Consider the following 21,787-nt stretch of genomic DNA (forward strand, 5'->3'; position numbering starts at 1 on the left):
AATCTATATAGAATTACTTCTAGTAACAAACAAACAAAAAAATACTGGCCCATCACGCACAGTGTTTTTCTTTTCCCAGAGTCGACGCCTTCCATGTCTGTGATTGGCTGGTTGCCCCACCTGAGGCCTGACGGGCTACTTCCGGGATTCCTACGTCGGCCTAGCAGGCGAGCTAAGTAGGTTGCTAGCGGCTAACTCAAGGAGGACCGAATCGACCCACACCCTACAAGCAACCTCGTGTGTTCATGATTAGGTGTGTGTTTTACCTCTTCTTTTTAGCCATTTTTCAGGTGAAATTCGCCACAGTTGTTTCGTCAGTTGTTAATGAAAATCTATTTGCTACTGTACAGCTCTCATGCTAGCCAGATAACTAATGTTAAGCTAACTCTTATAGCTGTGGTAAAGGATCGTACAGTGTCGCAAAAAAACTTTAGGCTAGGTAAAAAGCTCACTGTATGATTACCTACTCAGTATCTTGTGATTTCCAAGTATGGGTCGTGTTTTAATCGGTTTTTGTAGGTCGCATGGGCTACTACTTTCTCTGCGGCTTTTGGATTTAAAACAGTGGTGTGTGTATTTTTATGAGGTTCACGGTGTTGGCAGCTGATTATGATAACGTTAGCTGGTCTTGACTGAATCCTAGCACTGCCCTGGCCTGCTGTTTAACGGTTGGTATGTGTAACGTTTCATTTTGAGATGAAGTCAAAGTCTGTCTATGGGTGTAGATTTAAAGCAGACGGCAAAAATCAAGCGCGAGTATGTCACTGTTACAAGGAAAATGTATTAAATTTGCTTGACCGGTTGTAGCATGCGATGTGTAGATTGTTGCGGTGACATGATAAGCAATGCTCGACACGGAGATTTTAGGATTAACATGTATTACAGTGGTGGTGGTGGTGGGGGGGGGGGGGGGGGGTAGTTTTGGGGCAAGTGCGATTATTACCTACTGACACCTCTCTCTGCCATTTGTTAGTACGGATGGTTGTTGACGAGAGAGGTGTTTCCAAACGATCAGATTACACTGTTGCTTCGGATCCGTTTTCAGTGTACTCACAGACTAGTTTTTCTACAAGAGTTAAGGAGTATGAGCGTGATTGTGTGTGTGAAAGGCGTGCACCTTTTCCACAGATCGTTGTGTCTGTGTGTTGTTTTCAGTTTCCCTTCGTGGAAGGTATTTCCATCTGACAACCTGAGGTCACTGAGGTGGTGACGGGGTTATGGTGAAATACCCACACTGCTTAAGGCAAGCTTGTAGAGAAAGGAGGAACTTGGTCAGTGAGTCTGGTTTGTTGTGAAATCAAACTAAGACCTTTGGCCTGTGATTTAACAAGGAAATACATTGAAGGCTACCTGCAAAACATTGTAGTATACATGTTTTCAAACATATTTGGTAATTCTATATTCCACGCTTATGGTATGAGATGTATTATGCATTGGCAGTCAGAGATGCAAAGATTTAATTTGCCACCACATAGGACAAAGATAATAAATGTAATGCAAATATAGTGGTTATCAAAAACCCATTACTCTAATCCCGGGTTTCCAAAATGGTATTCCTAAAGGCAGGTAGGACTTCACTTCAGCATTGCAAGGGGGCTAATTCAGAATTAGGAATCAACCTAATCTCATCCTTATCTTTGGACTGTGTGAGGAAGGCAGAGTATCTGGAAAGAGCCCACACAGACACGGGGAGAACATTCAAACTCCACACAGAAAGGTCTCAAACTGGATTTGAACCCAGGACCTTCTTGTCATGAGGCGGAAGTCATCATAAATATTGTTCTAGCGACACAAAAAAATAATAAGATTTTAATTTGCCATATTTCTACAGGTCAGAGGGTCTGATTGATAGCAGGAGGGGCAAAAAGATTACTTTCTGTGTGATTCAAACTGCTAAATTGTAGTTGGCATGCTGTGTTCCAATGAAGCAAAATTGCAGATAGAAGTGCCTTGCTATATAGACTTTGTGGGACTATTAATGTAGGTGTACTGTGGGAACAAACTGGTTGGACACTACTGATCTGAACCAAGGGCTCATTAAAGCTTCAATTATTTGAAACAAATTCGTTCTGGTCCTGTCTTTGTTCTGCTCATTGAGTTTTTGTGTGATTTATTTTTCTTACAGGGTTGTCCAGCAACTTGCACAAAGAACCCAAGTGTGAAAGAAGAAAAGGAGCCAAAGATCTTTTTGGTTTTTTTTGGGGAGGTTTTGGTTTGTTTATTTGAGGGGGGAAAAGGTGTGAATTCCATCTAACCATGTGACATCCAAACTCTACGTGGCTTTCTTTAGGAGACGCAGTATGGGAAAAGAGCTCAACCTGCAGAGAATTTGGAGGTGGAAGACCCAATCCCAGCAAAAAGTGGTGACACCTCGGTGACATACACGGGACTTCCATGTGGAATGAGTTGGTTTTGTGCCCTTAATGACACAGACTGACAACAGGAGTCTCAGAAGATCCAGGGGACTCCACTTGGTTTTTTGAGTTATTTTCCTAGTAAATAAAAGGCTAGACATTTTTTTTTTTTTTTTTAAATGATTTTTATTTTCTTTTTAATAGCAGCTTTTTTTTGAAAACAAATCCCAGCTGGACTTTAGTTTGATGTTAAACGGCTTCCCACAACTGGTTTAAAACTGAATTTGTTTGTTTAGTTGTTTTCCCCTGTGGACTAAGTTTGAAATGCTGGAACTCTCCCTCCTGCCACTATCCTCAGTTTCTTCCACCCACCCAGTGCCTAAATAAGCCTTCTCGGGAGGATCACAGAAGTCATCAGCAGCTGCTGCGCTCAATCCTCTGCCTGTTCTCCTCCATGTGCTTCTGCTCTCGGCCTGTTGACTGTACACCCACTACCTCTTTAATTTTTCTGGTCTTTTCATTTTCACTGAGCGGGATAATCAGAACTGAAGCCCAGTGATGGAGCATTAATGTAAACCCTGAGCTGTTCCAGTGTTTTGTGCGTGAGTGCTGGTCCTTTCGCGTATATGCACAGCAGTGTTACGTTTGCACTGGTGCCAGGGAGTAACAGTAGAAGATTAGATTTATTTATATTGTTGCACCAAATACAGTTCCATTAAAGCCATACAAAAATATTTATGAATTACCTATACATATTTTTGTATCACACTGCTCTTGTATAGTTTTGCTTTTATAAGCTTCTATTAAGATTATGCACACAAATATTTACAACAAGCTGTACACAGCAGTTTGTATATTGCTATGTAAAAATAAATAAATCTGTTTTTAGTGATTATATTAGTACTGGGAGACATTTAGTTTCTGGACACAGAAAACCCCTAATGTTTCCCTTTATTTGCTGCTTTGCATAGTGTTGGTTTTCTTTTCCAGTCAGTAGCTATGGCCCCTCCTCCCAGACGAACGCCACATATGCCATTTTGACCTGGAAAGCACCCCTTTACAGCAGGTAGACAGTAGATAGCTACCTCTCTCTGTCTTCCTCCACCCTCTCTCTATCTCTGATGCCTGGCTTCAGCAGTGGGGGGGTTGGGGGAGGAGTAGGTGGCGTTGCTTCTGCTCCTCCCCGTCCATTTCGACCCAGCCGGTACGTCCCGGTGTCTGCAGCCACCACTTTCCTTGTCGGAGCCACAACGCTCTTCTTCTGCTTCACGTGAGTGTTTCTTGGTTTTGTTTCATATCAAACATGGGTTTTAAAGGGCCTACATGTGTGTACATACACATGTGTTTGTACATGCTGGAGCGATGTGTAAACATCCACATGCATTATGTTCAGTGTTAAAATAAGTAGGGTTTTTTTTTTTTTTTTTTTTGCTGTTCTTTTAATGTTTTTTCAAAGTAAGTTGACAGCTTTTCAGGAACATTTGTTCATAGTTTATCGCAGCCACACCTGTCACCTCCCCAACACAAACACAGTCTCCTATTTCTGCCACTGAGCAACTTCTGTGGGCAGTTGTTTAGCTTGCACATAAGCTTATAAGAAGTTGATGGTGGAGTGTGAAATGTTACTTGGTTACTTTTTTTCCTTTCCACATCTTACCACTAAGTGTGGGGATTGGTGGAAGCTTGTCTAACTGTAATTTTGTTTCCATCCTCCTTAACACTCTCCAGGTGCCCATGGTTGTCAGAGCATTTCTCCTCTGTCATTCCTATATATAATGCCGTAATCTTCCTCTTCACCCTCGCCAACTTCTGCATGGCCACTTTTATGGATCCTGGAATCTTTCCCAGAGGTGAACTTCTAGAAAGTAAAATGTCACGTCCTAATGATGCATGTGCAATACTTTTAAAGTACATGCAAAATAAGACTATTTGTTCGAATACTCACTGCCTATAAAGTAATTTAGAGAGACCGTGTGAGATGGTTATTAGGTGATTATGATACAAGTTTAATCTCAGGTTGTCTGTGTCTGCAGCGGAGGAAGATGAGGACAAAGAGGATGACTTCCGCGCTCCACTCTATAAGACAGTGGAGATCAAAGGCATCCAGGTGCGCATGAAGTGGTGCTCAACATGCCGCTTCTACCGACCACCGCGCTGCTCGCACTGCTCAGTGTGCGACAACTGTGTGGAGGTACATAATTATACATTTATCCCTGCTTAATAATGTTGACTGGGTATTCTTGTGGCTCTAAATTAGAAATGAATTGGTAGTATCATACAGCAATGAGTGAACTTCATTAAAAATTGTATAATGTTTTGTAATTATGTATGCTAAAAATCTTTTAATTAAAATTTCTGTTGTTGCCTTGGTTATGCTATTTCTTTTTAACCTATAAACTAAATGGTAGGGAAACACAATCTTGGAAATCTGATGTTTCCATGAGTTTAAGCACTTAATGTAATAAAATGACCTAAATGACTGTTATATATTCATGTTAAAATGTCTTTCAGTTTTAATAGCAAGTCCTAATTTCACAGTGGGCTTCTATACACTCCTGTGTGGTTTCACTACACAGCCTAGATCTGTCCTATTCTTAGTTTTCATGTGTGAGTGTGGGAGGTGGAAATTGTGTGGACATGCAATATGATGTACTGTAGTTGTTGCTTATTCTTATCGTTTCCCTCTGAGAGATATCTTTTAATCTTTTTATTTATTCTTAGGATTTTGATCACCACTGTCCTTGGGTGAACAACTGCATTGGTCGGAGGAATTATCGTTATTTCTTCCTATTCTTACTTTCTCTCACAACCCACATCATGAACGTATTTGGCTTTGGCTTGGTTTATGTCCTGCACCACCAACAGGAGTTGGACACGCCAGGTGCTGCTGTTACGTATCCTTTACTTGGCATAAGTCTGTCATAGAAATGCACAACACATTATGGAACTCTCAAACACAAAACACATCATTGGAATAGATTTTCCTGTGTCTTATGACAGGGGTTTTTCTTTTTGTGATTTCCTTGACAACCCCCACCAGTATGGGTGTGATGTGTGTGGCTGGCCTGTTTTTTGTCCCAGTCGCTGGTCTGACTGGGTTTCACATAGTGCTGGTGGCTCGCGGTCGAACCACAAATGAACAGGTACATACCAGAGGTGGTTGTGCAAATCACGGTCTGCATCACTGAGATAAGTCAGGCATGCTTTACACTGGTTAATGTGTTTTTGTTAGGTATGCAACTGTTTTATCTCGCTTCCTCTCCGTAGGTGACAGGGAAGTTTCGGGGAGGCGTTAACCCTTTCACCAACGGCTGCTTGAGGAATATTACCCATGTACTCTGCAGCTCCCAAGCCCCCAGGTCAGCAATCTTTCTTCTCTGCACTCATCTATTTACTCCCCCCCGTTTAACACTCAGCTCTGCAGTTATTCCTTTTCCACTACCTCTTTCTTTCCATTGCTCTCTTTCCCCTTCCACTTTTCCACCCTACTCTTTTATAGTTCATTCTGGTCTGTTGAGGTAATTAAATATCTAATGCAGACCTTTGGAGTGAGTGGGTGAGGTGTTGGTCAACAGAGCTGGGTTGTATCTTTTTGAATACGTGTGTGTGTGTTATAGATACATAGGTCGTTGGCGGGGCCGGCAGATGGTGGAAGTTCAGCCACCTTTTCTTAGACCTGCTCTCACTGAAGCTCAACTAGAAGCCAAGGTCTTGGACAACGGCATCCAGAATGACCGACATAGCACTAGGGTGAGTTATAATGAATTGAACAAACACATGCAGTCTGTACAGAGAAGTCTGGATATAAATGGCCTGATAAATGGCCTGTATTTGTATAGCGCTTTATAACAGCTCCACAGATATGCTATATGTCTATATTATTACTGTGGTATGAGTTTTAGAGAAGAGAAATCTGGTGCACAAAATATTTCATCAATTTTAATTTCATGTTTAAATATTAAAAGGTCAGAAGCAACACAAACTCTGGTTGTTAGCAGTCAGCTAATGTAGTTTATATTGGTGCTGCAGCTGCTGGAAAGTAGCAGCAGGTGTAGTTTTTCAGACCATACTATTAGTAGAGATTAAATAACTTAATAGTAGTCTTCTTCTTCTTTGTGTTTTGTCAGTATTTTCCAACAAGAGTGGTTCAAGAGTTGTTGATCACCACTAGCTGAAATGCATGTGAATGGTTTAGGGCTGCATTTCAGCTAGTGGTATTGGAGATTTTGTTATAATTAATGGAATTATGATTGCAGAAAAGAATTGCACGATATTGAGCCACATTGAGCTACTTGTGGAAAGCATCTTAATGGTAGTGGCTTTGTCTGTGATAGTACTCCCAAAAACACTGCAAATACAGTAAAAAATATCTGGATTTAAAAGGAAACAAAAAAACAGCAGTGTGATACTAGAGCTGGGCGATATGAGATTTTTTCATATCACGATATGTTTTTTTCATTTCAGGCGATAACGATATCTATCACGATATAAGCCAAATAACTATATTTGTAAGATTTAAATGTGCCGTTGCTCACAAGTAAAATGTGAAATAATCAGCAGCTTGTTTTTATTTAAATATTTATTTCCCATAATAAGTTCAACAGGGTAGATGTACTTAAGGAACATGAGACTTTTTCAGATAAATAAAGGCAAATATTGCAAACTACACAAAAGGCAGCCGCTAAAGCGTTTAAGTTTCAAAATAGAACAAACGAAACAGACTAAATTGTCAATTCCACTTAGAAACAAAATATTAATTCTAAAAATAAATCTTAGTTTGTTTTACAGAAGAACAGACAAAATTGATTAACTTTTGTCAATATCAAATAAACTGAGAACTAAAAGGAAATTCTCAATCTCTCCTTGTTGTATAGCTGAGCTTTTCAAACAGTTTTAACAGTTACTTTAGTCTGACAAAAGCCGAATGACGAATTAGCGCTTCCAGTCAGAGACTGAGGCTACGTCCACACGTACACGGGTATTTTTGAAAACGGAGATTTTCCGTTTTCGTTTTAAAAAATAATCCGTCCACACATAAAGGCAGAAATGAAGGAAAACGCTGCTATGAACATGCCAAAGCAGCAGGTGGCGCTAGATTCCTAACCGTGCAGAAATGTTGGCCAATCAGAAGTCTAGAAGCCTCGGTGGGAAAAAGTAAACAAAGCTGGGGCATAGAAGCAGAACCGAGTCGTATGTGTGGATGGACAGTAACTGTGTGTATATGTAAGCATTTAAACACTGCAGAGAGTAGAATTAACAGTATTGTAGAAATTCATTTCACCGAAACAATAACGTGGTGCACAGTGTGACGCATGCACCAGTTTATTGTATTTCCAGACTTGCTTTCGGCACAATTTACAGTGCACGCTACTCTGTTTTTTGTCAGACTTGAAATAGCCGAAATACCTTCACACTACGGAACTTCTATGGCTCTTCCGTTCGACAATCTCTCCGGCATTGGAACCATCATCTGTTTTCTCTTTGGTCACGCTCGGTTGATTTTTCTAGTCGGCACACTCATTTCCTCCATTACGCTTCCCAAACAAACACACGTGCGGCTTGGCACTTGTGCTGTACGTAACAAGTCACGCGACGTGACGCTGCGGCTGTGATTGGTTCGGCTCTGCGCTACTTAATTTGGATTGGCTGACCTGTTTTTTTTTTTTGTTTTGTTTTTTTTAAGAGGACAAGAGCGGCGAAGTCTATCGCGATAGTTTAGTTTCTCTATCGAGTAAAAGTTATATCGCGATACATATCGTTATCGTTCTATCGCCCAGCTCTATGTGATACTATGAGTCATGGATTGGTCTCCCCAAAGCCTGGAACACTCTACATGTGTTCGGGATGAGTGGGATCATCTTGACAGAGAACAGATCAAAATGCAGCTAACATGCAAAGAAGAGTCCTTCAAGAAGCCTGGAGAAGTGCTCCTGAAGACTACTTGAAGAACATAGTAGAAAGCTGCCTGTGTTGAAGAATAAAGGTCATTGTATCAAATATTAACTTGTTAGTATTACCATGTATCACCATCTATGTTGTGAAACTGCGTGTTTTGAGAGAGGTGTGTGTCTGTCGTGACTCAATAGCATGGAGGGCAAAACTCAGAACATTCAAGAGTTTGTGTGATGGAAGATGCTTTTTTTTAAAAATTAATTAATTATTTTACATTTTCCCCTCAGTCATTGGGTGTCAAACTTTCTTTTCTTTTTTTAATGTTTGGTTATGAGAAAAGATAATTCACTCCCACAGGATCCTGAAATTGTCTGCAACATTAATCAGATATCAAAACCTGGAAAACGTTACAGATGTAGCCCTCTGTTCCAGGCAGTCTGATTTCACTGAATGGCTTTTTGTTTTCGGTCCTCATCCTTTCCAGTCCAAGAGTAGTCTAGATCAGATGGAGAGCCAGTCAGCGGATGCAGAGGCTCCACCTCCTCCAAAGCCAGAGCTTCGTTACCCTGGCCTTCCCCGTGCTGACACAGAGGGTGAGATGCACATACAAATGCATAATTGAACCTAGGATTCCACTTTGTATGACAGAATATGCAGAGAGAGTTCTTAGCTTTTGTGTAAATAGATGAATATTTGTTTTCTAATCATAAACAGACCTTGTTCAAATGTCACTTTTGGTTTCTTGTCACTCAGAGAGCAGCTTGCTGACTGAAGCACCACCTACGCCATCAATGTATAAGTACCGGCCAACCTTCAACAGCCCAGGGAGAAACCACACTGCACTCACACATCCCAACAAGGTAGATCTTAGTTTACAGACACCTTAAAGTGCTCTGTGTAAACCATGTACGAAAAGGAAAAAATAGCTGAAGTTAATTACATTTAAAACGCAGACATAATCAAATCAAAATACCATCTGCACACAGCCTTGTTGATTTATACATAGCTTAATGAGGAAAAACTCACAGATGTGCTCAAGCTTAATGCGTGAAACAGGGGAAGCGTTGGTGGCTTATATGCCCTGCCCCTCTAAATCCTTAATGGTTAATACATGCCCCTTTTTTTTTTTTTTTTTTACTTTAAATTGTTCATTCAGTGGCCATCGGTTGATCAGTAAGTCTCAGTACGTGTGTATACCTGTATCCCTTTGGCTGTCTCTGTGTGTTTGAATGGATCTGTCCTTTTCCCCTGAGACTGCATTGACTGCAATGTATAGTTCATGTTCCATATGTTTTTGTATTTCCATTCATTTGTTGACACACACAGTCTTTGACATGCAGTGTTAGTGCTTGTTGAAACCAGTCAATATTCCCAATCCAGTAGTGTGATGATTGAGTAGCACACCGGTCAAGCATCCAGTTCTCCCCACCACTCTTTTATTTATTTTTTTCCCTGTTTAAAAATCTCTACAAAATTGCTTTCTGTTCTCTGCTTTCTATTCCCACGGCAAGGTGGTAATTTTCATCTTTCTCCCTCCCCTCTTTACTCCTGCTTTCATCTTCATCACACTTTTCCTTACCCTCTCCCCTTTGGTCTGTTTCTCCTCCTCTCTCCTCTTCAGATGATCCGTGGAGAGAGTCTTGACTCTCCATCTCCTTCCATCCTGCAGTCCAGCCGCCAACCTAGCTACCGCTCTGAGCCGAGCAGCTTGGATGGAACCACAGTGGTGGGGGGAGGTGTAGGGGTGCGCAGAGGGGGAGGGGAAAGGGGCGAGGGCCCCGGAGGCCCTGGCGGGACTGCTGGTGGGGTGTTAGGGGGCATGTCAGGTTACTCCCTGACTGGGCGCTCCTACACCTCCTACCCATCCTCTCTGGTTCTGTCCACTGGTGGCTCACACTCCTCCAGCCTGCGCTCAGCACACACTGCACATAACCCGCTGGCCACGCTCCATTCAGAGGGCACCACAGACACCAGCTACAAAAGCCTGGCCAATCAGACACCTCGGAATGGCAGCCTGTCCTATGATAGCCTGCTGACACCATCCGAGAGCCCAGAGTTCGAGTCAGCCGCCCACGAGCTGTCACCACAGAAGCCTCATGCTCCATTTCTCTCTTCAGCTGTAAGGGGCCAGACTGAGGTGGTGTCACCCAGTACTCCGCTGCAGGGCTACACGTCGCCCTTTCTCTCAGCTCAGATTGCCCAGCAGAGGGAGGGGCAGCTGCTCCAGGGCTCTGCCACTTTCTCCTCCCCCCACAAGGCCTACCTGCGTGCTGTCAGCCCTCCCCTTCCCTCCTCCGCTGGGCCACTTGAGACCCACCACCTGCTTCAGCATAACCAGGACTTCTCTTCCCGTCCCCCTCGTAACCCTTCCTCCTCATCCTCTTCTCCTGGGGCTCGATTGCTCGAGCCCCCTGTCTCCCCGCCTCCTCGTGGCCTCTCCCTAGGCAAGTCCCTGCCTTACAATATGGAGGCAGGGCCTCAGCACAAGCCTCGACTTGCAGGAGGAGGCGCTGTGCTGGGAGGGGGAGGAGGGCAACAGGCTACACAGTGAGTAGTGATCCGTCGCCAGATCCGTCAGCCTGCTACTCTTCTTCCTCCTTTTCCTACTACTCTTCCTTCCTGGTTTGTGTCAGCCCTCCTCTTCTTCCATGATCTGTGTGAGTCTTCCTTTTCCTCCTTCATGTTTTACTTACAGTCTTTACCTGTTTAGTGCTTGAATAGTAAACTGTGTCTGTGTAAGTCTTTTTGGTTTAGTTGTTGGAATGTGACATGTCTGCCCATGCTGCTGTGTTTTGCCTTGTAGCCTTTTGTGTCTTTCCCCTGTCCTCACTCAGTGTAGTTACCGAATGCCTTACAAGATCTCGTGTAAAGAAACTTCTGCGGTTAGTGCTTTATTTTCGAAAAAGAACCACTCACCTGCATCTCCCTCTCTTCTCTCTCCTCTACCCTGATGTGGCTCCTCCCCTCCCGATGGCTGTCCAATCAGATCCACCTCTCGCCCAGTCTTGGCTAATCACACCACATCCAAACCAGGGGGAGGGGTGAAGAAGGTAACCGGTGTCGGAGGGACCACATATGAGATATCAGTTTAAGTGACAAACATCCCACATGATCTGCCACAAGGATGGGAGAAAGTCACTGGACAACTTCCACTTGTCTTTTACCCGAGCTGGATATTATTCATGACTACAGGCTCCTGCTGCGCTGGACTAAGGGAGCAGGCCTGTTTGGTACTCACTTTATTATCTTTGTAATGCCACTGGCCAGTCTTATCTGCCAGCCTTTCAGATTTGAACAAACAATTAGCCACTTTGTGAGCCATAGACTGATGCGACTGTATCATCACAGCTGGGTACAGATTTGTCTATAGAGCACGCATAGCTAGTCAATGATTTGCCATTTTACTTTGGTACATTAGCACAGAGTACTGACAACAGTGTCTGACACTCATAGAAAGGATGGCCTTTATCCAGTGGATGTAAAACTTTAAGAGGGAGGATTTCGGACTGTTGACCAATAATAATGTCTGAACGGACCACACAATCTGTATATTGATAAGAATCATGGAGTAAAGAGTCCAATCTATAAAGACAGTATCATTTTAGTTTTATAAGTCTTTTTTTAAATATTGTTTTATATAAATGTATACAGATTATTATTGGGTGAAATTGTCAGGTATTGGAGATGACTATTGATAACGGTGGCAGTTATACTGTATGTAATTATTCATGAAAGCGATTTAAAAATCAGTTGCCTGTTGAGAAATGATGGCTGCATCAGCTATTCAAAGTTTTTGCTGGAGTTTTCACTGTCCAAAGAAGAAGATGATGATGATCCTTTGGTGGACACCTGAAGTGGCAAAAAATTACAGGTTGTTTTTTTTCTATTCTTTCTTAAAAGCCACAAAGAAATGTTAATTCTCACAATCGCAGCACAAGCATCTTTGTGGAATGTACGCTTGTAATGTTTATGCTAGAGACATTATGCAAAATCTGTTTGTAGCTTTAAGATCATCGTATGTCTTTTTGGTGTTTTTATTCTCTTTTCTTTCTGAGAGGTTTTTGTCTGTCAGTCAGTCAAGATGCTAGCAACCTTATACCTTTAACAGATGGCCAGCCAAATAGGAGCAGCGGGGAAGGGCTTATTTATTTCACCAGTGGAAAGAAACTTTGTAGTTCTGTACATGATTTCAAACCAGTCCCAGATAGTTTGTTTGTTTTTTTTTAAAGAGAAAATAGAAACTATGGTTATATTTCATTAAATTTTAATGCCATGCCACTGAATATGTAAGAGGGACTGGTTTGAAATTGGCCAGTGTGTTCGTTGGGGTTTGTTTATTTTCCTTGCCTTGAGACCATTCGTAGTGAAGCATGTTTTTATTTTTTCTAATTATTTTAATTTTTTTTACACTTTTCTTTAAGTATTTAGAATTTCTTGCTTCATTTGCTTTTTTTTTTTCTTGTTAAAAGGAACACTTCTCACTTTGATACCCACAGCCATGTTAAGAAAGGGATTAATCAGAAGAGGAGTGTGTTTGTTTTTCACGATTGGGCATTACAGAAAGCTTATTTATTTATTTTTTTTCTGTAAAGGCCCACAGCAGTGTTTGCAGAATGTTAAAGGGAACATGGCACATCATTTTGGGGGAGAAAGTACATGCTTGAAGCACACAAATATCACTGTTCAGTACGAGTTTTATACCCTACCAGGCTGTGTCTTCAGTGTGCATGTGACTCTTTAAAAAAAAACTTTCTTTTTCGGTTCATTGCTGCTTCTCTGGCGTGCATTCTTGTGAGATTATTGTCAAACGCCTATCCGGTTTCTGTGCGAGTGGCATCCAGAAAAAAAAAAAAAATCACAAATGGCACAAAGCAGCCGTCGTACAGAGAAATAAAGAGAACCTGTGTTGACTTTTTTTTTTCTTCCCGCTCTGGCCAAGGGATGGTGGCCACTGAACAACCTGAACCTATGTGAGTATAGCAAGTAACTTCTATGTGAGATAAAATATTGCTGTTGTTGGCTGTGATGAATGGAACGAGTTTCAACTATCTGTAATGAGAACATTTAAAAAAAAAAAAAATTCCAAAATGGCCTTATAAAGAATTTTTAAAAAGATGTCGTGTCAGAATAAAAAGGTCAAACTGTTGAAAGAGAATGTGTCTTGGATTTTATCATTGCACGCAGTCTTACTTTGTTTCACCTCAAGCTTTTACTTTGGCTTTTCTGACACAAAAGTACACAAACCAGTCAATAAATACAGGCAGCAAAAGAACCAATGACACGTTGACAAAAGTGGAAAAAAAATTAGCAAAAATCTTTTTTTGTTCGTCAATAACTTAGTGTAATAAAATGCTCCAAAATCGCTGCTGCTTCAATCTGCATCACACACAGATCGTTTAAATAAGATCAGCGGTTATGGGTATTTCCCCACAATAAAGACTTACAGTGTAGAGACTATTTCTTGTGGTAGTGGAGCCTGTTTTCTTCCCTTAAACTAAAAATATTTGGCTGTTACAATAAGGAAAGTAACAGAAATGTTAAGAGCAAAGCAAAGACTTGATGCAGCCCCTCTCCTCTTCACTGGTCTTTCTTGCTCTCTTTTGGCTGCTCCATATTGTCGGTGTCAGGAGGAAGCTCCTCGCCACCCTCTTGTGGCTGAGAGCCATTCTGCTCCTCTTCCTTCGAACCATGGCTTTTGTTCAGCTTCTTGGATTTCTGGAAGAGCTCGTTGAGGTTAAACTCTCGGATGATGTTCTCCTGTGGGTGATATAAAATGTATTTATACTGTCTGCATGTGTAAGCAAGCAGCATCTACTCAGGTCTTATTTCATGTGTTTTCTTACAATCTGAATAGACGTACCTCGTTCATGGTCCAAGATACAGCTCTACCTTTGCTGTCCACCATTGGACGCCTCATAACTTCCCGTCCTCCTCGAAAAAGCAGAACTGAAGGTAGCTGCTTGGCCAGAGGAGAAGTACTAACCCTGTACCTGTTCAGAAAGACAGTTAATACCAGTCAATAGAATTCTAGAAAGAATCGAGCAATACTGGATAATTAAAGACCATTTATTAAAGGCAAAAAAGCCCCCCAAAACTGACTTCTTTGAAACCTCTTCATAGCGACCAATGTCTATCTTCCCAAAGCGGAGTCCAGCACAGTTGTAGCTGCAGAATATAAAGGACGACACATGAGACATTTGAGACAAATATACAGCTGTTTCTCTAACATGAAGTAAATTACATTATCTTGCATTTGAAGTGACTCTACAACAGGGACACCAGCAACAATCAGGCATAATGTATCTGCAAGGGTATTGTTTCAAAATGTTAACTAACATCTTGGATCTTTTTTTTTTTTACTTAGTGTAATTTCTGTTTTCAAATAAGAAACCCTGACTGAGATTAAATATCATCTAGACTCTTCTTCTTTTCTATATCAGCACATAATTAAAAAATAATTTGGTCCTTAGCAAGTCTTAAAATTTAGGTAAATGTTACCTCATATGAACAATACCACATGACGTGTTTTACTGTGTCATTAACAAAAATGCAGAAGCAGTGTGTGATAAACTAAGCACATCCTTACAGCTTCCATAAGAAATTAAGAGGGTAAGTAGCAGTTGGGTAGCAGATCCATAAAAACAGATGTTTTGGCAGCTTTTCTGGTCCGAAGCGTTCAGGTGCGTATCAACACACACCTGTCTTTCCTGCTAAGGAAAGTCTTCACTCAGGGGCTGCTGCTTAGGACTGAACATGCAGTTTGCCCTTCGTGCCTCCCTCTTTGAACTTTTTGTTAAACCCTGTTCATAGTGTTGAACTTTGCTTGTTAACCTTGGTATATGGGTGAACTTAGTTTGATTGGAGTTTTGTGATGCGAATTTGCCTTAGTTAAACCTTAACTTTGACCCTCGTCTGTGTTATCGTATTATATGTTAACTGGTTGCACAGTGGCCTGCAGAATGCAGCCCTGTCGGTTTTCAGTTTGAATTTCTGCAATTAAACCTTTTCTTCATTTAGTTTCCTGTGTATGTATGCTTATGTATGTTATTCCTCCCTGTCCCCTAGCAGTGGGGGTCGTAACAGGCCATAACATGCATCGCCATGTCTGGAGACACCCAAACAAAGCTTATAAGCCACAAACACCTCAAAGCAACTGTCAAGCACGGTAGTGGAGTGCTGATGATTTGGGCTTGTTTTGCAGCCACAGGACTTGGATACTCCACTGAGTGGACCATGAACTCTTCCACATGTATACCCATCTCTCCAAAAAACTAAACTTGGTCAAAAAAAGGGTCTTGTAGCGGGACAATGATCCCAAGCACAGCAGCAAATCTACAACAGAATGACTGCAAAGTGTTCAAAGTGTTCCGATGGCCCAGTCGAATCCAGACCTCAATGCTGTGCATAACTGCCTCACTGCAAACCTCAATGAACTGAAGCAATGCTGTGAAGAACAGTTGTCCAAGCAAAATTCCTGCACAATTTTTATTAAGTATTTAATGACATGGTGTATTATGACACGTGTCTATCTGAAACTGTATTCAAATCATTTTAAACTTGGTAGGAACCAGGTGATTTAAAAAAAATTATGTTCTGAAATATTTAACCTTAGAAAACCTGAATGCGACTGAAGTAAAGAGTGTGATTTCTTACTTGAGAGAAAGGTTTGCAAAGATGGGAGCAAACGACTGACAATCAGAGGACCAGTTGGCGTAGAATTCAACGAGCCATGTGACACGACTGTCCCGCTGCAGCTCCTCCTAATGAGTGAAGAACACAAAGTTACACTCAAACCAACCCACCCCTCTGAGCAGGGCATGATCAGTTAGAGAGTTCACTTTTTTTTGGTATTTTAGTTTAGGAATTTTTAAATGTCAGACATACAATTAATATAATATCATATAACTGGATTTCAGTGTTTGATGGAAACTGCTCTAATTTCAAACAAAATGATTAATAGACTCAATCACTCCATGAACTTTCAAATAAAATAACACTCCCAACTGATTTAACTGTAAGTAATTCCCACCTCTTGTTTTTATCTATCATTACAAAGACCAGTGGCACTACTATACATGCAAATGGTCAGCTGATATCAGACAGGACTCACGTCGATGGTCTTGTCACTGAAGTACTTGATGTACTCTGGGCCCATGTAGAGAGGTGGCTGACAGGTCATGACAAATGCTGCAGAAAATACACAGATAAACAGACTGATGAGCTTAAAAAGGATAAAAACAATGTACATTTTACAGTTTATCCAGTGGTAGTCTCTGTTCACCTATGATACTTTGGTAAAAAACATTTTTATTTGTGTTTTTTCTTATTTAAGTTTTCTCATTTTATGTTTCCTTTCTTAAATTCTGCCATCTTGTCCTATGTTTTTATGTAATTTGATTATTTTAGGTGTACACTTTGGTCAACAGCTGTTTTTAAATGTGCTATAAAGATAAATTTGACTTTGAATGAATTCTTCTTTTGTTGGGGGGTGGGGGGTTGTAAAGGACACCGTTTTTATAAATTACACAATGGCACCACCTGTAGGCCAGTTAATAAAAAGTTCTGATTGCAGAAAGCTCAGAGAAGTTTCTAAACAGGGCTCAGATTGCTGCTTTACCAGGAGAACACTTCACAGAGAAGATGTGAAGCTTTTTCTTAAAATAAATACATAAATCTTTGCCAGATGAAAAATTCAGGACTTCAGAGTAAAAATACTCATTGCACCTCACCTGCATTGGAAAATAATCTAAATATATACAAGAAAACTGGTGATGTCACTTTTCTGTACAGTGATAACACCGACTTCCCACTGGATGGTATTCAGATGAAGAAAAATTTGTCAAAAGTGTGAGGACTTTTATCAGTGGAATGAGCTTCAAGTACATTAGATTAATGATCATTTTTTACAGCAGTAACAGAAATGGGAACTAATTGCTGTTGCACATTATGTCTCAGAAACACTGGCTCAAGGAGAAACCCCTTGATGAGCTTTAGATATCAGTACAAGGTGAATACAGAGGGCTGATTAATTTGGCATGTCAAAACAAAACAAAAGACCACTCCTATTCTCATTAACATATCTCTTTAACTAATGAATGAGTGCAGCATCACTGCCTTAAGACTGGGGATGGTTAATGCAGTAGAGTTGTGCTTTTCTAATTAAGAACCACTGGTAGACACAGTTTACACTACACAATTTTAAAGGTGGTTGTGACAGACCACTGACCGAGGCACAGTGCAAGGTAGAGGATGCCAAACCGAATGTCCATCCTGAAGAAGAGGATACAGTTGGCCACTTTGCTGAACATTAACAAGTTCCCAATGTGCTGCTCCACTGTGACTGAGGAAACAAAGAGCAGGGAACAATGAATGAACAGCAGAGGAACACCTTCATACTGTTGACCTTGCAGTGTGTAAGTGAACCCCTCCCACTCCCTTAATGTTTACACAACAAACCCAAAGTTTACAGTGAATCACTTTACAGATGTGTGTTCTCAGTAGAGTGGGGGTTCCTCTCAAATGGCTTATCAGATCAAGGAGTGGAAACAGTTAAACATCAGACTGTGTGGTTAAAGATTAACAGCAGCATGTAATAAAGACACAAACAAAGCGACCTTCCTGACTTTATCTAAAAAGTTAAGGTCAACAAATAAATCACAACATATCCCGGTGCTTCCTATGATTCACTGAGTGGTTTGGATCATTGGCCACATGGTTGATTGGGCCACTTTTTGTGATGTGACAGTTTATAGTGTAAACACACTTTCATCAGTAGGTTTACACATAAGACAGTGTGTGTGTGTGTGTGTGTGTGTGTGGGGGGGGGGGGGGTAGACTACTCACTAGCTCTCCTGTTCTTCATCATCACTATTGCACTGAGAAACATGAGGATCTCCAGCTCTCTCTGTAAAACAAAAGGAGCAAAATCATTAAAACAAACAAACAACAACTTTGTGTCAAGTTTATTTACTACTTCTATTTATTTCATATTTCAGAGGCTTAATTAGCCCCACCAAAGGTAACCGCAGCTCCCCCACCACCACTATGCTCACCCAGTCAAAGTCACAGGAGTTGCCGTCCTCGCGCTGGGTCACCAGGTGCTCGCAAAGACCTGGAGTCTTTCGCACCACCACGAAGGAGATGGTCAAGAGGAAGGACGTGATATAGTACGGCTTGAGCAGCCATTTGTAAATCTGAGGTAAGTGATACAAGAAAGCGCAGAGTCCCGTGAGTAAACCCATGCTGACGGAGAAGACGAACCACCGCGACAGAGTGTTGGAGGAGAAATGACAGCTGGAGCTGTTGAGCTACGGTGTTACAGTGCGCATGTGCCAAATGGGGGCGGCGGCGTCGTTTCTGGGTCCGGCGGCTCGCCGTAGATTTGGCGGGCGCTGCAAAACATAAACAGAGGCAGCTGAAAAATGGAGAAAAGTAAGTCAGCAACAGAAGTGCACAGTGCAGTTAAAACTGGTGCGGAAGATTCAGCTGAAAGCCAGGCTAATGAAGCGACAGGAGAAGCTTCCTCACAGATGCCGAATAAACCGACAGCGGAGGCGGAGGCTCGGTACAAGAGGATGAAGCTTTTTGACAAAGTCATGCAGAAGAGCCTGAACAGGTTTATCGAAGATGTCAGGTAACGTGTTGGGTGTTGTGTTTATTACCTTGTTTTTACGGTGAACTACACGTATGTCATGATATTACCTCTGCACGAAGGATATAAACAGGGGTGAGAGCTGGTTTGAACGTTTCTCATCAAATAGTTACAAAGGTGGTGGTCATTAAATAAACAGTAAACCAAGTGTGAAGATCTCATTATTAGAACACATACAGTCTTAATTTATCTCAAGTGAGCCAATAAAACTCCAGTATAATAACCTAGAATACCCCAAGAGTATATATAAGATATTTCCTCAATCTAGCCCTAAATTTAGGGGACTCATTGTGTCACAACACCGAGGCATTAAAAACAACATAAAACTTAATAGCTTAAAAACCCTGGAATAGCGAGATTAATTTTAAAAAGTAATACAATAAGGGACTTAAAAAGTAAAACTAACAACTAAGTGTGTTAAAAGCTTCATATTTAATGAACCTCAGCTTTAAAAAAACATTCGATGAACAGCTTACTTGCAGTTTGTGTAGTCTGTTGTCGTTTCTGGGGTAAAACAGAGGGAAGCTTGTTGGGAATTGTGCAAAATCATAGGGTTATTATTATTATTATTATTTTTAACAAATAAATAAAAATAAGGGATGGAGGTTGGGCTGTTTAAGAGCCCTAGCTTTTTTTTTTCATTTTACATTCTTTGTTATCTAGAAGACTACTTATGATCACTTATGATAAATATTGGACTTGAATTTGACATATTTCTTTTTAAGAAGTGTATCTTTCCCATACAGATTTTTTGTCCTTGCACATGTGAGATAGTGAGATAAATTGACAAAGGAATGATCCTGTGGCGTTTGTTAGCAAGAAATCTATAATACGATTATTCAGAACTCTGGTTTGGACAAATCTAACACTTCAGACAGGCACTCTGTTATGATTATTTTTTAAATGTATATTATTTTACTTACAGATGAAAACCAAACAATTCCACTGCCCTCCTGTCCTCCAAAAAAGAAGGCCTATCCAAACGTACTTTTAACATAGCAGTAGTGTCTTATAATGTTAATGATCTACTTATTCCTTAGCTATCATTTTCAGGAAAGGTCATAGTTTACTTTACTTTGTTCACACTGTTCTCTCACAGTTTTAACAGATTCGCCAGCATGTTTCGTCCACTGTACAGTAAGAACCCTCAGAGAATGGAGAGCATTCACAAGCAGTTCATAGAGGAGCTGCGGAGCACCATACAGGTCTGTAGCATTTTACATTAAAACCCTGTATTTAAAAACAAACAAATGGGAGGACTTCTGCCTCCTTTGCATTGTGTATTGCTTAGGCTGTATGTGTGGTACACCTTTTTTTTATACATTGTATATATGACATTTATTACATTTATGACATTTATTGTCAATTTCCTTGCTGATAGCAGTAAAATTAGTATTACAAATGCATTTTGTCATTCAACAGGACAAACCAAATAACTTTCCTGGGCAAAACCAACATTTGTATAGCTGTCCAAATACTCATTGTATGCCATATTCACTGATCTACTACTGGTCTTTATTTAAACTTGTTTACATAAAAGTTTGTGTTTTCCTTCTCATGAAGGAAGATATCAGCAGACTGATTGAAGAAGGCCAGCTAGAGTTAAAACTGAATGAGCTGGACAAACTAGAGAGAGCCACCAAGGACAGTCCAGACCCTGCATGGTCAGTAAACCGCTTTGAAAACACTTGAACTTCTGAAATCTTGAGTATTTAATTATATATGCTTTGTGCATTTTCTTACCAAACTGCTGAAATTCTCTCTTTTCTTATTTTTTATCTAATTAAATAGTGAAACGTAACTAAGTGGAAATATTTTTTCATTAAATGTACTAACTGTATATTTAAGAATTTCATTTAGTCAGTGAATCAGATTGAAAAGGTAACTTTGCATCTTGTATTATAGTTATATTGCCTTCCTTTACTATACTGCATATCACCACTGTGTTATTTCAGCTTTTTAACAATCAAAGCATTTTAATCCCTCATCATCTCAAATGTTGTCTTAGGCGACCAAGCGGGGTCCCTGAGCAGGACTTTTGCAGCTTTTTGATGCCGTACTATCAAAAGCAGGAGGCCTACATGCGACGGGAGCTGAAAAAGATTCAAGCAGAGAATTCTGCTCTAGCACAGAAGGTTCAGGGTGGAAGAGAGAGCATCAGTCAGACTGAACACCGAATTTCTGCTGCTGTTGATGAGTGGAAGGTGAGAGAGAGAGAGAGAGAGAGAGAGAGAGAGAGAGAGATAATTGGCAGAATAGATATGACTTGTCCATAATAAGATCCATGAAAAAACCATATTCAGCATCTTTGTACAGTACATTTATTTTGATGATCACATACAGTCTTTTTTTTAGCTGTTACATGTATATAGACCTTTTTTCTCATATTCTTACATTTGTGTGTATATACATCTTAGGTCCTTTTTTAAGATTTATTTGTTATATTATTATTAAAAGCGAGTCAATGCACTGAAAATGCATTCTAATGCGCACTAACTGATGATCTGAATAACAATAAAGTAGCTATTCTATTGTATTCTATGTTTCTATCATTCCTAATGAGGATGTTCAGTATATTTAGTCTCAGTGTAGCTTTAATGGTTTTATTTGGTAACTTGTTATAGAACTTTTCTACTTGTAACATAAATAAATTGAGTACTAATAGTTTTGTTATGTGTGTTCTTATCTCTCATTTTTAGGTATCAGTGACAGAGTTTGAAAGGCTGGCGTCATCTCTTTGCCCCGCTGATGTTTTTGATGTGTGATTTTCCAAATTACACAATATGTCCACTAACTTAATTGTACATAATGAGTTTGTTTGCTGTGCCTGTTTGTTTGAAAATAAACACGACGTTTTGGAAATTGTTAGTGATTATAGTCCTGTTTACAC

The 21,787-nt window shown here is 40.5% G+C and overlaps 3 protein-coding genes across 3 annotated transcripts; 2 read left to right on the forward strand and 1 right to left on the reverse strand.

Moving 5' to 3' along the window:
* Positions 1 to 112: 112 nt before the first annotated feature.
* On the forward strand, positions 113 to 13,401 carry zdhhc5b (zDHHC palmitoyltransferase 5b). Its single transcript, XM_082506361.1, has 12 exons — positions 113 to 253; positions 2,126 to 3,624; positions 4,083 to 4,204; positions 4,388 to 4,545; positions 5,076 to 5,248; positions 5,395 to 5,497; positions 5,622 to 5,713; positions 5,972 to 6,104; positions 8,731 to 8,839; positions 9,000 to 9,106; positions 9,868 to 10,793; positions 11,233 to 13,401. Exons 2-12 carry the CDS (start codon positions 3,476 to 3,478, stop codon positions 11,336 to 11,338), a joined length of 2,178 nt encoding a protein of 725 aa, XP_082362487.1. The 5' UTR covers positions 113 to 253; positions 2,126 to 3,475; the 3' UTR covers positions 11,339 to 13,401.
* On the reverse strand, positions 12,620 to 18,586 carry tmx2a (thioredoxin-related transmembrane protein 2a). Its single transcript, XM_082506395.1, has 8 exons — positions 18,299 to 18,586; positions 18,090 to 18,150; positions 17,473 to 17,586; positions 16,357 to 16,433; positions 15,900 to 16,006; positions 14,346 to 14,411; positions 14,107 to 14,236; positions 12,620 to 14,003 (listed from the first exon to the last, which is right to left on the reverse strand). The coding sequence occupies exons 1-8, from the start codon at positions 18,485 to 18,487 to the stop codon at positions 13,824 to 13,826; spliced, it is 924 nt and encodes a 307-aa protein (XP_082362521.1). The 5' UTR covers positions 18,488 to 18,586; the 3' UTR covers positions 12,620 to 13,823.
* On the forward strand, positions 18,578 to 21,759 carry pmf1 (polyamine modulated factor 1). The gene is made up of 5 exons (XM_082506432.1): positions 18,578 to 18,879; positions 19,997 to 20,102; positions 20,461 to 20,561; positions 20,906 to 21,101; positions 21,597 to 21,759. The coding sequence occupies exons 1-5, from the start codon at positions 18,668 to 18,670 to the stop codon at positions 21,660 to 21,662; spliced, it is 681 nt and encodes a 226-aa protein (XP_082362558.1). The 5' UTR covers positions 18,578 to 18,667; the 3' UTR covers positions 21,663 to 21,759.
* The last annotated feature ends 28 nt before the right edge of the window (positions 21,760 to 21,787 follow it).

Source organism: Aulonocara stuartgranti (genome assembly GCF_965226115.1).
Source record: "Aulonocara stuartgranti genome assembly, chromosome: 2".
Classification (NCBI taxonomy): domain Eukaryota; kingdom Metazoa; phylum Chordata; class Actinopteri; order Cichliformes; family Cichlidae; genus Aulonocara; species Aulonocara stuartgranti.